The following is a 19,213-nucleotide window of genomic DNA, read 5'->3' on the forward strand; positions in this document are numbered from 1 at the left end:
CAGCACCGACCACTTCCGCCACTGCAGTGACACCACACGCTGCGCCAAGCGCCTCCTCAAAACTGCCAGAGGCCCCAGCGTCGACCAACCGCCGGCAAGACGCAGCGCAGCCTCCTCCCGCTGCGGCTCCCGACACGCACTGCGCCCCGCCGCTGCCCTTCGTTCTGCCTATTGGTGAGTCGTGCAGCGCTGCGTGCCCTTCGCTCCTCCCGACAAGATGGCGTTGGAGGCGCGGAGGATGGACGGCGACGTGGAGGACGGTGAGCTCTCCGACTCGGACTCCGACATGATCGCCACCGGCTCTCCTGGCGACCCGCAGCAGGTGAGGGAGGGGAGGTGGCAAGAGAGGAGGCCGGTCTCCAGCCGGAGGCACGCCATCCCTGATGGCGGGCCGTGTAAGGTTCAGCCAAGAGAACGCAGCGAGAGGGCCTCAGGGGCCCACCTGCCGCTCTCGGCTGTGGTGCTACTGGCCAGAAAGCGGGAGGCGCTGGATGGGTCCGCTGGGGCCGGGGGACGGCAAGTGGGAGTCGAGGTGGGGGAAACTGAGGCGGTTCTCAGCGCCTGCGAGAAGGCTGGGGGCTGCGGTAGGGCTTGGGCTGCTGGGTAAAGGGGTCCTTTCCCGGGAGTGGTTTCTCGCCCCGGGCTCGGGAACTGGATTTTTCTTCCGATGCATGTTCACTTGAGAAAAGCCCATGCTGCCGCCGGCAAGGGGAGATTTGTGGCTGGGCACAGTTGGAGCAAAGGAGAAGGCTCACTGGTGCCGTTAATCGTTTCAGGACAATGCAAACAAGCTGTTGTAAGGAGTAAGTGGTGATTACTGCTTTCCCTTGACTCTACAACTCTTTCAGTCAGTAATTGCTGAACAGTTGTTATTGATTTCCGAACGTATCTTAACACACCCACACACACGTTAGCCTGTGTTGTGAAGTTTGCACGGAATTTTATGGTACTGTGTGGGAGGAAAAGATTTCAAAATAAGACTGTAGCATGGATGAAACTGTATATGTAATGAATTATTTATTTATTTATTTATTATCTATTTGCAGTATAATTTTGGGATGTATAGCACAAAATTAATTATTACAGGTTATTTTCATTTATGGAGTTGTTAGTGTCTTGTAGTATGGAATAAATTTTTAATTAAAGATTTGTCTTTCATAGCATGATAAAATATGTTGGAGACTTCTGTTTTCTGTTTGTTGAAAGGAGGTAGAAGAAATGATGCTATAATGGTGAAAGCAGTAAGCTTAAAGAAAAGTTTTATTTCGTGTAAAACTGAAGGAAGTGATCCTATTTTTAAAGTTTCTGGGATAGCACTTTATTGTAGGAAATCAATTAGAGAAAAAATGGAATTATGAGTATGGAAAATGCTTTTACTGCAGATTAGCACACACAGCATGGCCAAAAGTTTCCAGGAATTTGGAATAAGAATTCTGGGGTTTATTACCCCTGCTGCTTTTGCATGTTATACAGATATGAGTAAATTTGGCTTTCATGTTTTAGTTTATCTCTCAAGCATATAGGGAGACAACATGTTTTGAATTTATAGCAAAGGGACGAGTATTTGGAAACGTCTATGATTATTGTTCTAATTAATCAGAAACCATAGTGAGTCTCTGGTGTGTTGCTAGTTTAAAGGAAGAAAAGCCCAGTTCCTCTGTTCTGCTGTTTTCCAGCTGGTCATGTGCTGCCCTGGTTGAATCAGAATCACAGTACTCTGTTAGCTTCTCGAAGTCTGAGCAACATCCAGATTTTTTGTGCATTTTTGAATTCTAGAATCATAGAATGCTTTGGGTTGGAAGGGACTTTTGAAGTTGAATTTATCTGAAAGTTTTAGACTTCTAAAGTTGAACTTGCCTGCAATAATAAGCAGGGACATCTTTAACTAGATCAGGTTGCTCAGAGCCTTGTCTGGTCTGATATGGAATGTTTCCAGAGAAAGGGCATCTACAACCTCTCTGGGCAACCTCTTCCAGTGTTGAACACCCACACTGTAAAAAGTTTCTTCCTTATATCTAAGGCTTTTGATACTGTCTCCCATAACATCCTTGTAGAAAAAGTCAGACAATTAGTCTGTAAGGTAGTGTGATGGTTTGAAACTTTTTAATTTTTTCCTTGCAAAGTTCAAAACAGAGAAAGTGAAAGAATGTAAATAAGTCACTATTGGGTGTAAGAAAGCAAAATAACGATTGTTCTAAACACTTCCATTGGATAGATAGAAATGTTTAAGAACTATTACCCAAAACAAAGTGGGGCACTCTGCACATTCTGCGTTCTGCAGTGGGGGCAGTTGCTGGGCTGTCTGGCTGCTGTTTCTTCTTCTCTTCTGGCTGAAGATAACATGTACTGACCTTGGCAGCTAAGTTAACAACTTTCTGTTTAACTAACTCTGCTTCTCTGTCCAGTGAGGGTCTGGGGGGAAGCTCCTGGGAGAGAGAGAGGCCCCTTTGGGAGGGTCCCCTTGGGGGGAAGCAAAGGGAGATTGGTTGTGCTTTTCTGTTGATTGTACATATTTTTAATGTTGTGAATTTTGTATATTTGTACATATTCATTGCATTTCTCTGCTTGTAAATACAGCCTTCATTTGCTTCCAGACTGAGCTAGCCTGGTTATTGTCGGTGGGGGGGAATTTCAGCTCACACCGACACAGGTAGATTGAAAACTGGCTTGACAACAAAGTTCAGAGGGCTGTGATCGGTGGCACAGAGTCAACTTGGAAGCCAGTGGTGTTCCTCAGGGATCAGTACGGGGTCCAGTTTTGTTCAATATCTTTATCAACGTCCTAAATGAGGGAGTTGAGACTACCCTCAGCAAGTTCACTGATGATACCAAACTAGAGGGGTGGCTGACACCCTGTCAGGCTGTGCAGTCATCCAACGAGATCTGGGCTGCAGTAAGACAAACCTCATGAAGTTCAATAAGGACAAGTGCAGGATCCTGCATCTGGGGAGGAATAACAGCAGGCACCAGTACACGTTAGGGGCTGCCCTGCTGGAAAGCAGCTCCATGGAGAAAGACCTTGGAGTTGTAGTAGACAGAAAGTTCTCCATGGGACAACAATGTGCCCTTGTGGCCAAGAAGGCCAGTGGTATCCTGGGGTGCATCAAGGAAAGTGTGTCTAGGAGGTCTGGGGAGGTTCATGTCCCCTTCTACTCTGCCCTGGTGAGACCATACCTGGAATATTGTGTCCAGTTTTGAGTTCCCCAATTGAAGTGAGAGAGGGATCTGCTGGAAAGAGTCCAGTGGAGAGCCATGAAGGTGACTGCAGGACTTGAGCATCTCCCCTGTGAAGAGAGACTGAGCCCTGGGGCTGTTTAGAATTGAGAAGACTGAGAGGGGATTTGATCAATGTCTACAAATACCTGAGAGGTAGGTGTCAAATGGAGGGGACCAATCTGGTTTTGGTGGTACACCGTAATAAGACAAGGAACAGTGGGTACAATCTTGAACATAGAAGGTTTCACCTCAACGTGAGGAGAAACTTCTTTACAGTGAGGGTGAACAGGAACAGGGTGCCCAGAGAAGTTGTGGAATCTCTTTCTGTGGAGACTTTCAAAACCCACCTGGTTGCATTCCTGTGCAGACTACCTTAGGTGATGCTGCTTTTGCCAGGGAGTTGGACTCAATGATCTATAGAGGTCCCTTCTGACCTCTAACATTCTGTGACCTAGTCTAAATCTACCCTTTTTTAGTTTAAAACCATTATCCCTTGTCCTTTTGTGACAGGCCTTGCTTAAAAGACTCTGACTAATCTTTCTTACAGGTCCCCTTTAAGTAGTGAAAAGCTGCAACAAAGGCTCCCCGAATCTTCTCCAGGCTGAAAAAGCCCAACACCCTCAGCCTTACTTCATAGGAGAGGTATTCCAGCTCTGATCAGTTTTATGGTTTTCTTCTGGACCCTCTCCAACAGATTTATGTCCTTCTTGTGCTGATTACTCCAGGGCTGGATGTAGTACTCCAGGTAGGGTCTCACTGGAGCAGCAGGGCAGAATCATATCCCTCAACCTGCTGGCCATGCTTCTTTACATGCAGCCCAGGATATATTGGGCTGCAGCCCTACCATCCAACCAATTCATTTTCCATCAGACAATCTAACCATCAAATCCGTATCTCTCCAATTCTGAGAGAAGGATGATATGGGGAGCTGAGTCAGAGGCCTTACAGAAGTCCGGATGTTGATGTAGTCACTCGTTCATACTTGGCCAGTAAGTTGATCAGGCAGGACTTGCCCTTGGTGATTCTATTCTGGCCAACTCGTCTCCCTATCCTCCATCTTCCTTTTCATAGCTTTGAGGAGAATCTGTTCCACAGAGGTGAGGCTAACAGTTCAGTAGTTCCTATGGTCAGTGTTCCTTTCTACCCTTTTAAAAAGTAATGCAGTGTTTTTCCAGTCACTGGGAATTTCACCTGACTACCAGGACTTTTCAGATATGCTTGGCTTAGGACTTATGTCTGTTCAGGTTCCTCTGGTGGTTGTGAACCTGATCTTCTCCTGTATCAGGGGGGATTTTGTGCCTTTAGTCCATATCTTGTGGTCCGTCTACTCAGGAGGTGTGAGGAGAGAGGTTAGCTGTGAAAACTGAAGCAAAAAAGTTCAGCCTGCTCCTTGTTTGTTGTTGCCAGTTTGCCAGTCTTACTCATTGTGAGGATATGCTTTCTTTGACCTTCTCTTTATAGGTCATGTACCTTCTTACTATTGTTTATGTCCCTTGCCAAGTTCAGCTTCAGCCACACATTGTTCTTTCCACATCACTACATACCTGGGCAGTGTTGTTGTGCTCTTCTCAGAACATCTGGCCCTGCTTAAAATGCCTGTGCAGTTTCTTCTTGCTTCTTAGTTTGGCCAGAAGGTCTCCAGTCTCTTGCCATCCTTTTCTGATTTCTTACACCTGAGGACTGAGATCTCTTGTGCTCTAAGGAAAGCATCCTTACAGATTTGCCAGGTATTTTCTGTGTCCTTGTTCCTGAAGCCTTTTCCCAGGGGTTCTTAAAATTCTTGGTCCTCGTCTGACCTATATCCCTCAGGACTGTGAACTACACCAGGGTGTAATTCCTGCAGCCCACGCTGCCTCAAATTTTGATGTCAGCAACTAGCGTGCCTGAATTCATGATTATCATGTGCAGTATCATATCCCCTCTGGTAGGACTGCCAATACCTCACTTGAGAAGTTACCCTCCATTGTTAACCATTTGAAGGGAGAACTTTAGCCTAGTTTCTGACTTCCCTTGGATATAAAATGTTATAATTCACTGGCTTGCTAATGGGGATATAGAGTAAAGGCATACACAGTTCTCTCTTTTCTTCTGTCACTTTTGCTCATAACTGCTCTCTCTCTCCTCTGTCTTGCTGGGATATGTTTTGACTGCTGTGTGAGGTAACAGGAAGGAGGGAGGGAGTGGGGGAAGGAGGTGAATAGGTTCCTTGGATCTGTCCCAGGGAGTCTGAGGAATTTCTGTGGTGTTTATAAATTGTATATATGTGTGTATATCTATAGTACATATATTGTATATTTCATATGTACTCATTGTGTTTCATATTTGTAGATTTTAGTTTGCTTGCAAATACAGCTTCAGTTGTTTCCATCGCAAACTGAGCTGGTCTGAACCAATTTATTTTGGGGGTAGTTCTCCAAATTAATTGGGGGTAATTTCAATCTACCACATCCATGCATTCCAGGAGACTCCTTGACTACTTGCCTACACCTTGACATACTACTTTTCCAGCAGGTGTCAAGGTGGTTGAAGTCCTCCATCAGGATGAGAGCCTGTGAGCATGCCTCCTGTAGCTGGAGTAAGAAGGCTTCATCAATAGGCTCCCCCTGATCAGGTGTTCTGTAGTAGCCAGCAATCCTGACATTTCCTTTGTCTCAGTCTCTCTTACCCATAAATGTTAAAACTGCTCTGGGCTGTTATTCAGGGACAGCTCTTCATGCGCTACCCATTTCTTGACATAGAGGACACCACCTCTGCCTCTCATTCCTTGTCCCTTTTGAATAGCCTTTAGCCATCAGTAGACATACTCTGGTTGTGGGATTTGTCCTATTAAGTCTCAGTAGTGGCAATCATGTTGTAGCTTTCTAGCAGCACAGTGTATTCCAACTTCTGTTTGTTGCACATGGCTGCTGCCTTTGCTGTAGAGGCACTTCAGCTCAGCTGTTGGCTGTGTCACCTTCTTAGAAGAAGACTCCTTAATTCATTTGAGGCATTTCACCAGTGTTTTCTTAACTATCTTACATTACCTCAGGAGCCCTAGTTCAATTCCCTCAGACTTCAAGCACACTGCGGTATCCCTAGTTAAAATCTTAGAGCAACAGACTGAGGGCCCTTCCTAGAACCCCATCTCTCTAACCATGGTGTGTCATCCCACCAATTTTTACAGAGAAGCCTGATATTCCCTTCCCCTTTCACAGTTTAAAGGTCTGACAATGAGCGTCACAAGCTCCTGAGCAAAGACCTTCTTCACCCTTTGAGAAAGGTGAATCCCATCTGATATCAGCAACTTGGTGCCATGTAGACCATCCCACCACTGAAAAAACAAAAACTGTGGTGGCAACATCAGTATGGACCCATCTGTTTCTTCCAATGTCACTGCCCAGAACTGGAAGGAAAAACATATCCTGTGACCCAGATTCCTTTATCAACCTTCCTACAACCCTGAAGTCTTTCAGTTGCTCTTGAACTACAGGTTGCAGCCTCATCTCTACCTACAAGGAAGATCAGTAATGGGTAGTAGTCTGAGAGCTGTACAAAGGTAGGAAATTTTCTAGTGCTGTCCTTAACCAAGGTCTCAGGGACACAGCAGACTTGCCTGGCATTTTGGACCCTCTGCTGCCCTCAGAAGGGAGTCGGCTACAACTATAACCCATGTTTTCCTCCTTGTGCAGGTAATCCTGATAAAAAGTGTAAGCCTTTCTGACCTTGGAGCTCCCCTAATGTAGAAGGACCATCACCCACATCCGCTTGCTGATTGACCTCTTGCATCCAGAGCCTCATGTCTGTTTTACTGAGGGTCCAGAGGGAATGAGATGGGCAAGGATGGAGTTCACCTGCTGCCTTGAGTGTGGGCTTGCCTCCATTCACTTCTTTATTTAGGCTACTGTCTTCAACTTGGCATAGGGGAGGATACAGGGTCCCCTTGATCTTTACTATTTTATGATGGGAACTCCTGTTTCTGTCTCAGGGAGGGCAGAGCTTGGTTCCACCAGTCTATCTTTTTCTCAGCTTCCCTGATGTTTCTTAACCTAACTTCTTAACCATTCTTAACCTTTAACCTCTGCCACTTGGCTGAGTAAAAAATCTACCTGGTCCTCACAACTGCTATCCATTACCATTGAAAGGCTCTAGCTCCTCCCACCTCCCTCCAGCACCTCAGGCTGTGGCCTGAGACTTGAACTGCTGCCCTCTTTAGTGGGAGCTCCAACTCAATTGCCACATCCATTCTAGTGCATGTAGAGAACGTGGCTTTCTGTTGGGTGGAAATCATAGCTAAGCTCCTTCCAAAAGAGTTATGACCACTGAACTTACCTCTTAAGCTGGCAGAGCTTCAAGACCCATCTGCACAAACTGCCATGCTTTGGCTGACCCACAATGCTCTGTTAACCTGATACGGTCACTGCTCTTCAGGGGCTTGTTTTGTAGACATGGGGCTGATCAGCATTGTCTTGGATCTGTCAGCTCCTCACAGGTCTCTCCACTCCATTGCCATTTGCCTGCCAAAGGAAAACCTCTGTACACTGAGATCTGCTGTCGTGCTGTGGGCTGGTGCAGCTTCAGAGCAGCTTGCCTCAGTGGCTGGCTTCATTTTTCTTCTCACTGGACTCTCTGGGAGCACTAGTATGGTTGCAGATCAGTGGCCTTGACTCCTTTCAGACTCAAGAGAGAATATTAATTTCAGTGCTGTTAAAATAACCCAGAACTTCTAAGTTGCTGTGGTGGTTTGGGCTTTTTTAGTCTTTATTAAAACTGCTGTGCATGTTGTGTCTTTGTTTGATTTGGGAATTCCAATAGCTTTTCCAGTTCATAATAATTATAATTTCATTTGCAAGGATTGCATTAAGTAGATTAGTGACTCCTGAGTTTTCTATACCAGCCATGCTGTCCTTCCTACACAAGCATTCAAAATACAGAAGTTTCACAAAATGCTTATGTCGATTGTAGTCCAAAGGATGCTCACAGAGAACTGCTGACACAGTCATAGGAGTTAGAATTAAGTTTACTAGTTAACTAAATCTCATTGTGATGTTACAGCTTTTTTAATTTACGAGACTTATTAAATTAATAGCCATTTACTTTCTCATTTCAGAAATCACATGACAGCAGTGATTCAGGCAGACCATTCCAGAGCAGCACTTTGTGTGCACCAAGTGTTCCTTATCGGACGACCAAAAGTGTGGATTCAAGTGATGAAAGCTTTTCTGAATCTGATGATGACAGCTGTCTGTGGAAACGAAAACGACAGAAGTGTTTCAACTTTCCTCCTGCTAAATCTGAGCCTTTTCACCAGAGCCACCAAAAGCAAAGTGCTCAAGGGGGCAAGAAGGTTAACAATATTTGGGGTATGGTGCTTCAGGAGCAGAATCAGGATGCAGTAGCTACTGAACTTGGCATTCTAGGCATGGATGGTAGTATTGACAGAAGCAGGCAATCTGAGACTTACAATTACTTGTTGGCTAAAAAGCTGATGAAGGAAGCTCAGCAAAAGGAGGCAGAGACTTTAGATAAAGAACTGGATGAATACATGCATGATGACAAGAAAACACTGCCATCGGAAGAAGAAAATGGTCAAGGCTTTCTTAAACGGAAGCGACCTGTGAAAGATAGACTGGGTGAGAGACAAGAAATGAAATACAAAGGAAGATACGAGATAACAGAAGAAGACTCAGACGAAAAAGTGGCAGATGAAATTGCCTATCGGTGAGTTTAACTGATCTTTAGTAAATATCTTTAATCTTTACTTTCTTAAATACTGCTAACCGACTGTTGATGGAAAAGCAGGGCAGAAGCTACCATACTACTAAATATGTAAGATGCCATACTAGATTACAAAAAACTTGAGTCCCTTGTGTGTATTTCCAACATCTTGAGATTAAAATGCAATACTAAGGTAGTATACTGTAGAAGCATCCAGTCGTACTGTCTAATGCTTTTGGTTTTTTAAAGATTCACCAAAAAGGGTTGTTACTTAAGAACAATGGCAAGGAAAAATGTTGTTGCTTATGAAGCAGATTTAGTAGTGCCTTTTTTTAGGAAATAGCCCTTGAATAAAGATGTTTTTGGAGGTGGACATCAATGAACACCAGCAAAAGTCACCATGAAGATCTGGATAAGTTACACATCTTTGAAATTGTAGATTACTCACTGTGTAGTGTTTCAGAGAGCATAGCTTCTGAATACACGTAATTCTTTAGGTGGAACATACTTGTCAGGACAAAATGGTTTTCCTGCTGTTGTAACCAGGGGCTGCACCATGGTTAGACACCAGCCCTGAAATCAAGCTTTTCCTCCTGTGTTGTGAAACTGAGCTGCAGTTCTGTGCTAGTTTATGGAAGTTAATGTTGAGGTTACCAAGCTTCAGCTGTGTGGACGTTTAGTACCATCCAATTCTTTTTACAGCCCTGATGTTTAGTTACTGTACACTGAACTGAGTCAGAAAACTTCTGTCCAAAAGCCTGATGCTTTTTTTAATATGTTAGCTTGCGGATTTCATTCCTGAACCAATGTGCTGAATAATTTCCTTTGATCTGGCACTAACAGCACCAAACTAATGTTGTGAGGGATGGCCCGTCACTGCAGGTGTTATTTAATTGGCTTATACTGCCACAATCCTTTTTCAGTGGTGCAAGGGAAAAAAAATGTGTTGGGAACAAGTGTTAAAGATTTACTGATGGTCCTTGTTGATTTCTTACATGTGATTACTTAGTATTGCCAGATGTCATAATACAGCAGTTAGACAATAATTAATGTTGTTACTGGTTCTTGGTGGCTTCTTACTTACAAATTTAAAAACTTTGAGCTCTTTGTTTTATTGAGCTTCATCAAAATAGGACAGAAACCATTTTTTTTTTTTTTTATAGTTTGTAGTAATAGGGCCACTGAACTGCATCAGGAGGGTTGCATCGCAGCTTTGGTGGTTTGATCTGTGCTGTGCCATCTGTACCTGAATTGATAACGTTTTTTTGGTGCTGGCCCACACATTGAACTGAAATTGAAGAGTAGTTCTTCTGACCATCTTTTGCTATTTTTTGCCATTTACCTTGTCTACTTCCTGTTGCAGTACACAGCTGCATGTTAAAGCACATATGTAGGATGACTGCAGGACCAGAATAAACACTAGATGGACATTTAAATGTTTGGGCTGCTGCTGCTAACAGAAGGTCTATTTAACTAGTTGTCTAAGGAATCCTGGTTATCTTAAGGTTCTCTGCATCTTTGAGAAACATTTCCATCTCTTCCAGTAATTCAAAATTTATAACTCAATCCAGTAAACTGTTACTTTCTGATGCCTTTATAATTCGGTGAACTCAGTGAGGTGAAACACAGAGTTAAACTGGTTGATGATCATTTTCATGATTTGGACAATTGTTACTGAAATACGAGTTTTAACATTTCGATTTCAATCGTCCTGTTGAAGTAATTGAAGCTAGTCTGATTATTTTAAGTAGTTCTTCATCTCTGTAGTCAGGCACCTTCTGTTACGCAGTTATTTTAAGATGTGCCACTTTGTAGCACAGTATTGTCACATGAGGCAGCTCAGCTAGTCAGTGGTCTTCAAGAAATTTTGGTGACAGTAATGGTCAATTGGTCCCCAAAGTGTAAGACTACTGTAGCATTTGTCAGTCTGCTCAGTGAGAAGCTTTGTCATTTAAAAGAAGAGGGTTTAGCCTTGAACCCTTGCTCTGGACAAGGGGTATTGGTTTGTGTGCTTACTGTGTTTTCCAGTGGGTAATTCATGCTATGGAAGTCTGTCACACAGACTGACAGTGAAAAATCTCTTGTGTAGGACAGAGATTGTTGGCCAACAAAAGGATACAGTTTAACTCATTAATATTGCATATTTTTGTTGTTGGTTGCATTTTATAGGTTGTAATAGATGAGGCTGATACCTCTTTTTATTATGCAGGTTTCTCTGAATGGGAAATGGTAGAGGAAACTTCTACACTTACTGTTTTCTCCACTTAATAGTGAATTTAACTGTAAAAGGTGCTGAAATTTAACTGTTAAATTCACATCAGACTTTTATGTTTTGATTTCAGAGATCTATGCAGGCCTTTCTTACGTGATTTACTCTTTCACACATAAATAGAACAAAATTAATAATTCAATGCATATCCATTGAAACAGATGTTTGTAATGTAAAATTTTATACACTATCCCTCAGAAGCTCAGTATTTTGAAATCTGATTCAAGGAGGCATTGAAACACACTTAACTATATCGACTTTTTAATTTTATCAGAATTTTATGTCCCACAGAATTAATTACTTATTGTGGAAGTTCTGTGGTCAGTTTCACTGGAGTAATTATACTGACAATAAATGTGCCTTTTTCCCCTTTCAGGCTTTGTGAGCCAAAGAAAGATTTAATTGCCCGAGTAGTGAAAATAATTGGGAAAAGAAAAGCTATTGAACTGCTTATGGAAACAGCCGAAGTGGAACAAAATGGTGGACTGTTCATAGTGGTAAGAAAAATGCGATGCTGTGGGTTTGTGGGGCACACACAGAGGTTTTTATTTGTATTGCCATGGTACTATTACACATCTTTCTTGTTAAACTGTTTCTCCCAGAGTTTCATGGGCTTCCCTTGCCATAAAACTTGCTTAATAATTACTAATTGTTCATTTGAGCTATATTTGAGTAAAGGAGATGAATAAGCCTGGAAATTGCCCATTTTTTTTTTTACAGAGATTAGTATCTGATTTGCAGTGATAGCATTGTGTCTGTTACTCTGCCTCCCTTTGGGTTCTTTCTCTGACAGACGTAAGCAATTCCAAAGCTTGAGTAATGTTTTTTCAAAGTTAGGATCCAGGTGAAGCCTCTGGCATATTGCTTCAGTAAGTCAGGTGGTTGTTTAATAGCACCAACCTATGCACTGAGTTAATCAGAGTGCCATCAGAGGTCAGCATACTCTGTGGGGAGTGTTTTTAAAGTCACATTTGAGGAATAACTTTCAAAAGGGACTCTTCTAGCTTTACTAAAGAACTATTGGCCTGTGTATAGGTAAAACAAAACAGTACTGATTTCAGTTACAAATTATGGTACAAATCCTATGTTTAATGATTACATTATCAATTTCTCAATTTTTTTTGTTAGTTTGTTTTATTAAATCACTGAATTACAGAATTGTTTCAGGTGGAAAATACTTGTAAAATCTAATCATTATCTCACTACAAAGTCTGGTGCTAAACAGTGCCCCTTAGGACCACATCTGTGCATCTAAAGATAGGGAGGCTCCTTGAGGAGCCTATTCTAGTGACTGACAACCCTTTCAAGGGAGAAATTTCTTCTAATACCTAATCTAAGCCTCCCTGCCTCAGGCCATTTCCTCTTATCCTATCACTTGTTACTAGGAAAACTGACAGTCTTCCCCCAGCCTCCTTTTCTTCAGGCTAAATAACCCCAGTTCACTCAGCTGCTCCTCATTTTGACCTGTTCTCCAAACCCTTCACAAACTTTGTTCCTCTTTGGACACATTCCAGCAACTAAATGTCCTTGTAGCAAGGCCCCTGAAAGTGAACACAGCACTTACAGTGTGGCGTCACCAGTGCCAAGTATGGTGTGACAATCACTTCCCTAATCCTGCATTACATGGGGTTATTGTGACCCAAGTGAAGGACCCAGCACTTGGCCTTGCTGAATCTCATACAGTTGGCCTTGGTTCAGTTAGTTGATCAGGCTGGCCAGGTCCCTGTGCACAGCCTTCCTCTGCTCACTGCCTCCCCAGCTTGGTGTTGTCTGCAAATTTACTGAGGGTGCACTCAATCCCGGATTCACCCAGATCATTGGTAAAGACAATTAAACATGACTGGTCCCAGTACTGAGCTGTGGTGAACACTATTTTTGACTGGCTGCCAACTGGGGTTAACTCCATTCACCACAGCCTTATTCCAGCAAATCACCCAGCCATTCAAGCCATGAGCAGACAGTTTCTCCAGGAGGATGCTATGGGAAAGTGTCAAATGCTTTGCTGAAGGTCAGTTGAACAACATCCACAGCCTTGCCCTCATCCACTAAGCAGGTCGTCTTGTCATATAAGGAGATCAGGTTTGTCAAGCAGGACCCGGCCATTGAACCCATGCTGACTGGGCCTGAGCACCTCATGCACATGCTGCATAAAGGCTGCTCCATGACCTTCCCTAGCACTAAGGTCTGCCTGATAGGTCTGTAGTTCCTGAGGTCTCTTCCAGGTCTTGTGCACAGGTGTCATATGATAACATGTACAAAAAGTTCAAAAGAAAAAAAAAAACAGGGAACTAATAAGTACTTCCAAGCATTTGTTTAAAGTTCAGTGATTGGAAGAAGAGAGGAGAAAAACAAAACTAAACAGAAAAACAGGAAAGAAAACAACAGTGCTCCCTTCTCTCCCCCTCCAAAATAAGCAACAACTTTCCAACTGGCAACTCATCTTAGAAGCAGCTTGTTGTCTGTAGGATGACAAAAAGCATGTGGCATCTGCTGATTCAAGAGTGTATTTTAAAAATTATCTCTGTTCTTGCAACTTCTGAATTTAAATTTTTTTATTTAGCAGAAAGTATCCCATTTAATACAATATCAGAGCACCGGAGTAAGAGTTCAGTTTTATATACCATGAGTGCTAATTGAAGTGTAGTATGCTAATTAATGCTTATAATTTACAGAGGCTTCAAAGCTGAAAGTTTCATGCTTCAGTATGGCACGCTGCACCACTGCTGTTACATCAAAAACTGTTAAGCATGTTAGGAATGTTCTAAATGTTAAACCTGGTACATAACAACATTGCAGATAGTTGTGAGAGTAAGTAGAATACTGTTCACATTCTGTTTCTTTGCTGCCAAAATCAGATTATTATGTAGCTGAACACTTTTGATACTCTCTTCTAAAACAATTTTTTGTAACCTCGTGGTTTTCCTATCCAAATGTAGCAAGCTGTTTGTTGGCCTTATTATTAGTTCAGTCACAAACAAAATACAAACAGGGTTGGTTTTATGTGGTACCTAACACAGCAGAACTTTTTTTTTTTTTTTGTCTCAACACAAAGCATTGTCATGGATGTATTTTTTAATACGAACACTTAGATATTAAACCTGCTATTAACTGATTTATTTTTTTCCTATTAAGAATGGCACTAGGAGGAGAACACCAGGGGGCGTTTATTTAAACCTACTGAAGAACATACCTAGCATCAAAGAAGAACAAATAAAGGTAAAATTGCCAGGAGTGCAAACAGATGTACAAAGTAAATTTTGGGGTTTTTCTACTAGAAATACTGTGATTGTGTCCCTTTCATAACTTCTGGCAATTTTAACACTATATTCCATAGAAACCATCTTTTCATATTCCAAATACAAGAGGAAAAAAAAAGCCCACAAAAAATTTAATTGCCATTCACACTAGCCACAGAGAACACTTTTTATATATTACCAGTGTCAAAAATCTGTTGAAGATTATGAGACCAGTTTAAGCACTGGATTTTTCCTTAATTTGGGTATACCCTACAGCAATATTATCTCCAGTTTTCTATCTCCTTTTGGAGTTCTGCATCATTGTACATGAATAGAGTATTTTTCCCCTGTAAGCTCCAGCTGTAGCACCAGCCAATATTTCCCATTAAGTCTGAACCTAGTCTGAATTGATAGAGATAGATGGCATTTTCTTCACTCCATTAGAACAGTTTGGGTTTTTTCTTGGTATTTGCCACTTCATTAAAAATTTTGGGTGAAAGAAAGACCCATTGATTTTCCTTGTATGGCTACAGTTCACTGTAACCCTTCCTAGCGTCTTGTACTGAGAACTGAGGAACCAATCATTAGAAACTGTGATTGTCTGGTGTTTGTTTTTTTTAAAAACACAAACCTTTCATAGCTTACAGTAGTCACCAAAAAAATCGAAAGTTTAATCATTTTCCCCCTCATCAAAAAAAAAAAAAGCCCTAAATTGGCACTTTACCCCTGTTCCATGCCTTTGTAATTCTGCTTCTCATTCTTGTCTTGCTGGTGGTGTTTAATGTTGCATTAGTTTGCACTCAGTGAACTTGATTGAGACATCGTTTGTCATACAAACCTGTGGGAAAAGTATCGCTAATTCTGTCATTTTAGAGGTCGTGGTGTATACAACATTCGCATCTTTTGGGGATAAAGAAGCATTCATGTTTTCTGTATGCAGTTGATGTTTTGTTTTTTTAAACAAAGGACCAGGGAAAGAAAGGTGTGTAGCGGCTTTGAGCTCTGCTACATTGTATTCTTCCCCCTTGAAATATGGGGAAACTAGTAATAATCATATTCTGCAGTAGATAAGATGTTGCTGGCAATTACAAATACTTGATAATAAAGATCTTGAGACCTGGAGTCAAATTTTGATCATGTGTCCAGGAAAGTTTTCTCAAATTGTCACAGAACCTGTGACTGTGTTTTTTTTAGAGGTCCCTTTTATATGTCAGCACAAGTGGCTGGTCTGCCACCCATTCAATTTTGTTTGTTTGTTTGGGGTTGTTGGTTTTTTGGTTGTTTTTTTAAACTATCAGCAAAATATAAATGAGAATTTAGTGATATTTTTGTACATACACTTTGAGATTGCTGAGAAGCTATGTAATAAAATTTATTTATGGAATATTACCCTTAAGTTTAGTGTGTCCTGCTATCAATAATGTGTATCTTAGGTAAATTTTATTGAACAGTATTCGTAATTTTTTTAAAAGCACTGCTTTGTGTTTTCTTTACAAAATACTAGTAAAAAAAATATGCCAAACTTTTTGAATGTTTGTTTTCTTTCAAGGAAATATTCTATCTGGAAAACCAAAAGGAGTATGAGAACAAAAAAGCTGCTAAAAGGAGGAGAATACAAGTTCTAGGAAAGAAAATGAAAAAAGCCATTAAAGGGCTTAACCTGCAAGAATATGATGATGCATCTCGTGAGACTTTTGCTAGTGATACAAATGAGGCTCTGGCTTCCCTGGATGATCTACAGGAGGGCCATCATGAAGCGAAGATGGAACCTGAAGATAGTATTGAAATTGATAATGCTCATGATTTGGAGATCTTCTAGTTACTAATGTTCTTGATAAAAAAGTCTATAAAACATATTAAATGAGCCTTTCTCATTGTCCTATGGCTTCTTGTTTTCATAAGATATATGGGAAATATTTGATACTGAAGAACATGACATAATTCTTAGCTAAATTGAACAGCATGAAAAGACATTAATTGTCCTATTATTTGTTTGCTGAGTCCTCAGAAACTGTTAAATTTCTCTGAATAATAGCTCTGCATCACCATGTTTGTTCCATAGGGACTTACTTTAGCAAGATGTTAGGTTTGTAAATTAAAGATATTTTAATTGAATACACCGTACTTAATTTGCTGAAGCTAACACAGTCATCAAGCAAGCAATGTTCCTCATTACAGCTGAACAGAAAAACAGTGTAAAGTTAGTCTTGGTGGTAAAAGATCATGTGTTTTTTCATATGCCTATGTGTTGACAAGAATAGCAGTGTTTATAGGATTAAGACCTGTAAAAGCAGATTAGTTTGTAAAATAAACTTCATTGTAAAGGCCAGTGACCTTTGAATAAAAGCCTTGTAAATAAGCAGTATTGAACAATATATGTTTTAAATTTCTGAAGCAGTTTAATCCTTCATGTTACACTGGTGGTTTGAGCTTCCTACCTGTTCTCTTTGGACTTTTTTCATGATTAGACACACAAACAACTTACACCGATCTTTATTTGAAAAACAGATGTAGCTGAATGTTTTCAGAGCAGTGGGATGTTACTAATCTGCACTCTCCTCAAGGGTCTATAGACTCTACCTACAGCTATAAACCCCTTTATCTTCAGTTTTTGTTTTGATGCTTCTTATGTGTGTGGTAGGATAAAGTACTGTGAGGCTTGCAGATGTTCTGAAGCTTTTCTGTGCTGACTTTTAAGGAAACAGTATGCAAAATGTTACTTTTTACTTGATGCAGAAGACTTCTGTGTAGTTTGTAAGTTTAACTGTATTGAATGATTTTAGTATAATCAAAGAACGTGCAACATTGGTATGTATGTTTTCTAAACTATTTTGTTGCTAGTAAGTTGTCTTTTCTGTGATTAGACACTGTCTTTTAGTGTAAAATACTTCTGAATACTTTTTGGCATTGGAATAAGTTGTCCCAGGGAGGTGGTAGAATTGCCAGCCCCAGAGATGTTAAAGAAATGTGGGGACATGGCACATCAGGGCATGGTTTAATTACTTTCTGGACAGAATCAGCAAATTTTAATGGTGGTTTAAGTAATTCTTTATTGTTACATAATTTGCTGCTAATAAGCACTGTATTTTAAAAATGTTAGTCTATGTAATACTGATTTCACATTTATAGAGTACTGAAACATTGTCTAAAGACTTTGCTTTAGCAAAACACTATGTCTGACTAACTCTCCTCAAGTTTTTTCTCTTTTCTAATCTGTCTTTCAGCAAGAGGCCTTTCAGAAGGAAACCTGTTCAAAACAATGACCTACTACTCTTAACATCTTTACTTTTGTCATCTTTACTTTTGATATCAATATATTGCATTAAGCAGCACCAGGTTTTGTGTTACACTGCAGTGGATGTATGCAGTGGCTGCAAACTTGTTTGTTAGTGGAGTACCAGGGCTGATCTCCCCTTTCTGCTTCCTGGCACAAGCCCCTGCCCTGTTCTGTGGGATGCATTTGCTTGTGTTGCTATGTGATGGTGGCAGCCTCACAGGGCCACCTAAGCCCATGTGTAACAGGTTTGGTTGTGGGTTGTGTCAGCAAGCCTTGAGTTGAGTACAGGCAGTGCTGGAGGTAAGGACACGTAGGCTTTGCAGTCTGGTGCTGCATTCACTGTAATTTCTGAAGGGACTAATGGAGGTGTGTGCATGAGTGAGAAAGAACAGACTCACTTTACTGCATATTGCTTAGATCTGGCTCTTTGTAGCTCTCTGGTTGCTGGGAAGTGTTGAAGCAGTTTTGGTGGTAATCATTTTCATCTTTCCCAACAAAACAGTTTTTCATTCCTCCCTCCGCCCTCAAAACCACTGCAAGAGTAGGAAGCAGCATAGGAGAGCTCTCAGCTCCCAAGTCCTGAACTTACCTCTTGTGAGCAGGGATTGCAGCTCTGTTGTGCCTGTTAGTCAACTCTAGTTTGTGACTGAAATGAGTCGTGTGGGCTGTGTTTTATCAGATGTTTTACAGGCAAAAATGCAAATAGAAGGACTGGGTTTTATGTTCCTAGTTTCCTCTGGTGGGCAGATGTTACTAAGGTATCTTTACTGCAAATGTAGGCTGGATGCCACTGGGACAAATATCATCCTCCATCCCTTAAGCTATAGCAGAGTAATAAGCCATCTGTGTCATAGCTGAAGCAGACAGTGAAAATGAGAGAAGTATGCTCTGTCTTGAAAACACGCAGCTTTTTTTTTTAAACCAAATATGTATTTCCCAAATACAAATTAAATTATGCTTTTTTGTTATCACAGGGAAAATTAATTTATTTCTATGTATAATTAACTTACTAACAAATCAGTTTTCTAGTGGATCATGGAAATGCTATATGACAATATTACAGATTCTCCTTCCCCTTCCAAGACGAAGATCTTACAAAAATTTTTATGTCCTCCAGGCTTGTCTGGTGCTATTTTCCAAATTCTCAAGCAACTGTGGAATGACCCAGTGCTTAATGTGATGCCATGGAAAAAAGATAAGAATAATTTGAATTTAAAGGTAGAGGTAGTGAAAGTGCTTTTGTCCTGTATGCATCTTAATAGCTGTCTCTTATTTCCCAAGATGCTGCTGGGTTTAGTTACAACTGAGTTTTGCATTGGTGGTCTTCAGACACTGAAATGTCTTTATTGAGCATGCAGAATTTGCTGAAACCTATACTGGGACTCTGGAAGACAGTTTGGTTTTGGATCATCAGGAAGGACTTTACCATGGAGGTGAAAGAAAAAGCCTTCATGAAAAAAATAAATTCCTTGGGAAATGTTAATTACCAATATCCTAGTACATTCTGTTTCCAGATGCTTT

General features: G+C 41.1%; 1 protein-coding gene across 1 annotated transcript; it reads left to right on the top strand.

Moving 5' to 3' along the window:
- The first annotated feature begins 217 nt into the window (after positions 1 to 217).
- On the top strand, positions 218 to 16,874 carry PHAX (phosphorylated adaptor for RNA export). Its single transcript, XM_054397821.1, has 5 exons — positions 218 to 322; positions 8,303 to 8,913; positions 11,556 to 11,676; positions 14,312 to 14,395; positions 15,965 to 16,874. The coding sequence occupies exons 1-5, from the start codon at positions 218 to 220 to the stop codon at positions 16,232 to 16,234; spliced, it is 1,191 nt and encodes a 396-aa protein (XP_054253796.1). The 3' UTR covers positions 16,235 to 16,874.
- Positions 16,875 to 19,213: the final 2,339 nt, after the last annotated feature.

The sequence above is a fragment of the Indicator indicator genome, chromosome Z, assembly GCF_027791375.1.
Source record: "Indicator indicator isolate 239-I01 chromosome Z, UM_Iind_1.1, whole genome shotgun sequence".
NCBI classification, from domain to species: Eukaryota; Metazoa; Chordata; class Aves; order Piciformes; family Indicatoridae; genus Indicator; species Indicator indicator.

Excerpts from the sequence above, each read along its gene's own strand:
- PHAX (XM_054397821.1), top strand. The coding sequence starts at position 218 with ATGGCGTTGGAGGCGCGGAGGATGGACGGCGACGTGGAGGACGGTGAG. Across the intron at positions 323-8,302 it reads CTCCTGGCGACCCGCAGCAG|AAATCACATGACAGCAGTGA; the intron begins GTGAGGGAGGGG and ends TTCTCATTTCAG. Across the intron at positions 11,677-14,311 it reads ATGGTGGACTGTTCATAGTG|AATGGCACTAGGAGGAGAAC; the intron begins GTAAGAAAAATG and ends TTTCCTATTAAG.